The 7255-nt window shown below is 46.5% G+C and overlaps 1 protein-coding gene across 1 annotated transcript in view; it reads left to right on the forward strand.

The window, feature by feature from the left end:
- The first annotated feature begins 923 nt into the window (after positions 1-923).
- The window catches only part of LOC111654308 (RNA-binding protein Musashi homolog 2-like), a 70455-nt gene continuing 64123 nt past the window's right edge, over positions 924-7255 (forward strand). Inside the window, exon 1 of the mRNA XM_023405267.2 lies at positions 924-1016. Coding sequence (XP_023261035.1) covers positions 924-1016 — 93 coding nt within the window. The remainder of the gene's footprint in view (positions 1017-7255) is intronic.

The following is a 7255-nucleotide window of genomic DNA, read 5'->3' on the forward strand; positions in this document are numbered from 1 at the left end:
GAGACTTGAATGGTCGCTCTCTCTCCTCACTCTGCTTGTTGTGTCTGTCCTCAGCATGAAGATGAATGTGTGGCTGCATCTATTCAGTGGAGAGAAGAGGTGAGGGGAGGAGAGAGGAGGTGAGGGGAGGAGAGAGGAGGTGAGGGGAGGAGAGAGGAGGTGAGGGGAGGAGAGAGGAGGTGAGGGGAGGAGAGAGGAGGTGAGGGGAGGAGAGAGGAGGAGAGAGGAGGTGTGAGGGTCACAGCAGATAAACTTGAAGTTTCATGTGTATTTTGTGACTGAAGCTTGAAACTTTCTCCATGTTTCTATAAAGCAGGAAGTTGATCTTCAGGTGTGACCTCTGGGGGGCGGAGCCTCCTGGAGTCATGAGTGTGGTCCAGGCTAAACTAGCATGCTAGCTTCTCATTAGAATGTCGCTAATGTGCAAGCTCGTCATGTGATTCCATAGATACAGAGCAGAAGAAGCTGTAGCTCCATTAACACCTGGAAATGGGGGGTCTGCAAACCCCCCCCCCCCCCACCTTTAAAAGTGATGCTCCATCAAAATGATGTCACATGAGTGTGCAGCTCTGGATCTAATAGGTTGATAGTTCTCAGGTCAGTTTTCAGGTGTGTCTGTCTCTGACTAATGTCTGATAAATACTACAGTGCAGCTTCTTTACTCCACACCAGTGATGTGATGTCATACCTCACCTGGTCTCACCTGGTCAAAGCTCCATTAGTTGTTGTGCAGTGTGCACTTGTTGGTGCAGCTGTTTAAGTGACTGTTAAAGTCTTTGGTGTAGATTGACCCCCCCCCACACACACACACACACACACACACACACCATCCTCCATGATGAAGCAGCAGAGACGATGCTTGATGATTCTTCTTGTGTTTATTTCTAACTCCCCTCTCTCTCTCTGCCCCCCCCCCCCCCCAGATGGTCACGAGAACAAAGAAAGTGTTCGTAGGAGGATTATCAGCCAACACAGTGATTGAAGATGTGAAGCAGTACTTTGAACAGTTTGGGAAGGTAAGAGTGTTTGGAGTGTTTCCTGTTCAGCTGTGATGCGTTCACTGCTGCTCTGTGTTCCTGAGCTCTGAAGTTTGATTTCCTGCTGACAGAGTGGAGACCTCTGTGATGAGATGTTTACAGGAGGAGTGATGTCATCCAGCTGTGAGGCATCAGGTCATGTCTGTGGTTCCAGGACATGTTGATGTTAGCTTAGCACAAAGACTCGGAGCGGAGGGAAACTGTTAGCCTAGCTCCATCAGAAGTGAGTGTGTATACCTCTATTCTCTCGTCTCCTCTCAGGTCATCCATCAGCATGGTGCCACACACACACACACACACACACACACACACACACACACACACACACACACACACACACACACAGCTGTAGAGAGGAAGAAGAGGAGTAGGGAGGAAGTGGGCGGGGATTCTTTGTGTTGTATATTGTACTCATGTCTTCCGCTGCTGAGCGCTGAAAGGATCAGGAGGTTGGTGGTTCGATTCCCGGCTCCTACAGTCTGCATGTCGGAGAGGCTGAATCCCTGACGACTGCGCCATCAGTGTGTGTGTGTGTTTTGATTGGTCGATGACATTAGATGAGCTCTATATAACAGCATCCAGATATTATAAACCTGACCTGAGTGAAGAGATTCCTGTGATCCAAGACCATGAGTGGTCAGTGATTCATATGTAGTTTCACATGGTTTTCATCCACTCTTACTTCCTGGTTGATAAACCTGGAGCCCCGCCCACCACCTGCTGGCTCCAGGTGGACAGGTGAAAGAGCAGAGAGTATCAAGATGGTCAGAGGAGGAAACATCAGAGAGACTCAGCCACATGTTTGAGTCTGTTGAGACCAGAACCAGAGACTAGCAGACGGATCAGAGCGGTTAGCTAGTTAGCATCTTTTCAGAACGATTAGCATTTTTTCAGAGTCGTTAGCGCAGTTAGCATCTTTTACTTGTTTATGTTGTTTGTTAGCTTGTAACTGGCAGTGGCTGGCACAGTGTTAGCGGTTATGCTAATGCTAAATCTCTGTACTGACAAGGTTGCAGGTGTATTTAGCCCCGCCCCCCGTCCCCACAAGTTGACAGGATTGGTTCCTGAGGTCTTCGACATATGAAACCCTGAATCTGTGTTAATGAGACTGTGATTGGTTCACTGCAGGTCAAGGTGGAAACACTCATGTTGGTGGTTATTTCATCATCATGTGTCTGTGTTATATAGAAACATCATATGGACGTTAACGAGGTGAAACTCTGGATTTTCATAAAAACTGTAACTATTAACTGGATCAGTAAAATGTTATTATTAGTGTCAGGAATGAAGGGTTAAATATAAAACTACAAAATAAGTTGTAATTGTGTGTGTGTGCGTGTATGTGAGTGTGTGTGTGTGTGTGTGCGTGTATGTGAGTGTATGTGAGTGTGTGTGAGTGTGTGTGTGTGAGTGTGTGTGTGTGTGAGCCACAGTTTCCTGACTGAGTGAGTGATGGCTGTTCTCTCACCTTGGAGATCAGACGTCACCGCTTCCTCCCTCGGGGCCGAGCGCTGTGTCATCCTAATTGAGATGACAGCAGCCGTGGCCTTTTACTTATTTATTTATTTAGCTAATTAATTCCTGGATGCTGAGCTAATCAGCTGTCGGTGAAAGCAGAGCAGAGAGAGGCTGAACATTCAGAGCAACCGCAAGAACATCTGGCGTGTTCTGCTGCTGTTCATATGAATGATTCAGTATCACAGTGATTTAACTGAGACTCAGACAGATGCCTCTCCTCCTGATTGGGTCTCATCAGTCACGACGACCAGACAGTGAACGCAACATGGACCGAGACCAAAGGTAACTCCACCTATTGGTTTAACCACCTGGACACGATCACATTGAAGAATGTGACATTTAAATAATCATGATATTGACTTGAAGTCGTGTCACTCAGATCCACCAGTATCTTCACACATGATGAATCAATGATCATCATATCATCGTGATTAAAGTTATGTAGGATGATGTAGAAGGAGTGGCTAAACCTCAGGTCATCGGTTTCCATGACGTCATCATTCAAACCTAACACGGCTCCCTGCTGTTTATCATCACAGTGGATTAAACACTGATGCTCCAGGACTGAATTACCACTCAACACGTTCATGTCTCTGATAACTGAAGGTATTTTCCTCTTAAAGTCGTCCTCTGTTTCAGCCTCCCGTTCATTCAGACTCTTCTCTCGTCCACACCGTCACTGTCAGTGAAACGCTGACAGCCGGCACATAAACGAGCCACTGGATGAGTGTGTAGGTGAAGGAGCGTATATCTGTGACAGAACAGCTGTAACTCCACGGGGGGGGGGGGGTTCAGATGAGAGAGAACAAATGAGAGGAAGTTAGTGAGAGATGAAAGACACGCTCTCTCCTCATATACACACTGTTCAACACAAGCAACACAGCTGCAGCCGTTAGCCTTTGGCTACTGTTAGCAGGAAGCTAAGCTATTAGCAACATCAAGAAAGCCACTAAATTCTTTTATTAATTATGACACAATTTAACTCAAATGTGTATAAGGATAAAATGAGTGAAAAGGTCAAAGGTCAACTTCACTGTGACATGGTATTCAACAAGGCTGTGATCATGTTTCCTGATCTGTCTGGTTGATGGAGGAAACAACCATGAGCTGATTGTAGTTTGACTTTGTGAGGCACCAGACCTGAGCCTGAGCCTGAGCCTGAGCCTGAGCCTGAGCCTGAACCTGAGCCTGAACCTGAACCTGAGCCTGAGCCTGAACCTGAGCCTGAGCCTGAGCCTGAGCCTGAGCCTGAGCCTGAGCCTGAGCCTGAGCCTGAGCCTGAGCCTGAACCTGAACCTGAACCTGAGCCTGCAGCTGGCTCCATACCGGACTGGACTGAACCCCAGTGGTTCTGCCAACCCATGACCCAATATATTTACTGTGTTTCATCTGCTGCTGACTGTTAGCTTTCCAGGCTAATGCACCACATCTCTGCATGTTGTCTCTTCATCACTGGCCACAGCATCTGTACCTGCAAGTGACGCACAGGGACAGAAACAAGTGAAATACATTTGTAAAGTAACACAACTGGACCTTTCTACCAAACCTGAGGCTTCACACGTGGTTACGTTTGTGTTTGCAGCGCTGTTCCAGCTAAAGGCTGAAGCTGCAGCTCTGGATTCAGCCGTGCTCAGGTCCAGCGTCCAGAGAGGCGTCTTTACTGTGATTAATGGTACGATGGTAATGGGTACGCAGCACAGCGGAGGATCATCAGCTGCACCAGGGTGCCCATAATCAAAGCAAACAATGTCCTCTCAGGTGTTCTGCTTCTGATACTTACTGATGGATTTTATCATTGGCTTCCATGCAGGAAATAAAACAGTGTGAGCTGAGCATCATCTCTGGAGATCAAATCATATATCAAGGTAATTAAGATCATCTGTGAAATTACCATCCTTTGAATATCGTCTTTTTTCATCCTTGAGTAGTGACCCCCCCCCCCGCTGTACACTGTCTGTCTGGCTCTGATGAAAACATACACAGGGACATTTCCTGTTTTGCAGTGTCACAGTAAAAGCTTTGATTAAGGATCTGGATGGAATATGAGCAACAGAATCTGAAGGAGTGTTTGAAGGAGGCGTTTCCTAACAGGCTGTTCCCTCGGTTTCCATAGTGAACTTGTATTTTTATGTCTCTGTGCCGACCGCAGTCACAGCTGCAGGCGTTATGTCTTCAGGTCGTCCGTCTCATTCTCATGGACGTGATATCTCAGGAAGACCTTGAGGGAATTTGGCACAAACATTCACTTGGACTCGAGGATGAACTGATTAGATTAGAAGCCATCGGAAATAAAGGGTTTCAGAGCGCAGTGGTTCCGCTGGCACGTTCTGTCTGCGAGCCAGCCGCCCACAGAGGAAGCTCAGTTCAGCTGTTAGCATCCGGGATCTCATTCTTTTGTGCACTGAGAGAAGAGAGTAGATCGACCTTCAGGCTCAGCCGTCTTCACCTCGATGGAACCCAGACAGATACAGTACTTTTTATTAACCCTGTGTGATGCTCTAACTCACACTTTTTATTCTTCTTCTCTGCTCAGCCAAAATGTACAACTTCTATTCTCACACAGGTGTGAGCACAAAACTGAACCGAACATGGAACTGATTGGTTTGGTCTATTGACAAATGACCACGTCGTCTAAACTGTCGCCGCTCTACTCTGAGTGGTGAGCAAGTAAAAAAAATATGGCAGCACAGATGGCGGGAGGATGTGGACAGTCTGGTCTGTCAGTTTTATTTCTACCACAGTCTCTGTCGCAGCTTCAGAAACAGCAGCCACAACATGTAAAATATAATTCCAACAATAAAACAGATTCTCTGACAGATGCACTCTGGGAAATCTGAAGTCTGACCTCTAACTACAAGACAGTGGGAGATCCATCCAATCATCCCCGTCCAGATGTTGGTTGTTCACTTGATGCCAGGTTTAGTTGGGTGTTACCGCTGCACAGAGCCGCGTCGCTTCATGGTGTCTCTGGTCGGCTGCAGGAGCTTAATGGAGCCTCTGAGGTACTGAGCTTCATTTACACTGATCGTGCTTCCGCAGTTTGGGCTTCCCTCGTCTCTGGAGCGAGTCCAGCAGCAGACTCGCTGCACACGCTCAGATTCACCTGAGGGGAATTCACACCTGTTCACACCTGCTTCCTGTTTGCTTCAGCACACCCTGTTTGTTACTGAGACGCTTCAGTGAGGTCAGGAGACGAGTTAAACAGTTAAATGAGATCTCTTTTTTTAGTCTCCGGCGGGGGTCCAACACAGAAACACTTCCCACAATGCACCTGAACCTGGTCCTTGACCTGTTTCTGTTAGCTCGCTAGGCTAATACAACCCATTGGCTGTACCATACTTCCCCCCTTTGTCAGACTTCGTCACATGATCAACTTCAGATGAGTCGTTCAGATCGCCTCATTAACAGTTTCTATGTTTAGATATTTAATGTTAAAAGTTCAGTCTCTGCTAACAGACCATGTTAGCCTTTAAACAGCTAGCCTAGGCCGCTAACAGCTGGAGAAGAAGCGTCAAAGAGATGGAAAGATACAAATCACAACTTCCGGTCAGGACTTTCAGAATAAAATCAGAGCAGATCGGGATTCAGATTGCGGACGTTTGTGACAATCTTTCTTTCTACCCAAAAAGATTGTCACATGATCTTTAAGTCAGATCACCCGCCACTGCCGTCAGCTGCAGAGATGGCAGAATTTTTAACTTGTGATTATCTAAAAACTGTGAATTAGCTCCTGAAGGTTCACGCTCCCTGATGTCTGGACATTACTGTGAGTCATCAGTGTTCTTCCTGCACGAGCAGGTGAAGGACTCTCTGGCTAATTAACTGCAATTGACTCACACTTCCTTTTTAATGAAGTTTTAAGAAATTCCACTCAGTCCCTCTGGTGGGAGGGGACGACACAGGTGGGGGAGGGGTTGCTGACACAATGCAGGTCATTAAAGTGGGTGTTCAGGTCCAGCATACACAATGAAGGAGGAAGCAGTCCTGATATTACGGCTGAATATACCGAGATATTCCTTTTCTCACCTGAACCACGTTAACGAGGCTAATTATCATCACCAGGATAAAATCAGATAACATCAAAGAACAGCAGAGCGTCAGTAGTTTTTAATAATATCTTCTGTTAAAACCTCTGGAGCGGAAACACTGTAAACTGTGAAGTCCATGAAACTAAAGCTCCTTCAAACTGTTGTAACTTCAACACAAAAGCTTCTTCAGTGACGCTGGAGCCGATTGTGTTTCTGGGTGACGTCTCATTAAATGGTTTTGGAGATTTGTGGTATTCCACAGTATCTCACCTCCATCTCCCATTTTCACAACATCTCGTCACCATCGATGTTAAATCTGAAACGCATCCAGACATCTGCGGCTTGCTGCTGCGTCAGTGGAGCCATGCCTTTGTCTCCAGTCTTCTGTCCACACGGGACTAACAGAGACTGGAAAAGCCAAATATTAAAAGATCGATGGATTTTAGGAATGGATATCGGATCATTCAAATGAAGATCGATTTGAACCAGGAAATCGATTCTTCTTCACAGAACATGAGCAGCTGTAAAACAAGCTGTTGCTGTGTTGCAGGCTGGCGACTGAAAATGCTCCTGTTGCAGGAATTAAGACAAATTTTCACTTTAAATGGAAATTCATTCGGAGATAAGCTAAAAGCAGTAAATTGGTTGTGTGGATCAACCCCCCACCCCCCC

This window comes from Seriola lalandi, unplaced genomic scaffold (genome assembly GCF_002814215.2).
Source record: "Seriola lalandi dorsalis isolate HSWRI2012SDOR001 ecotype SW California unplaced genomic scaffold, Sedor1 jcf7180002054268, whole genome shotgun sequence".
Classification (NCBI taxonomy): Eukaryota; Metazoa; Chordata; class Actinopteri; order Carangiformes; family Carangidae; genus Seriola; species Seriola lalandi.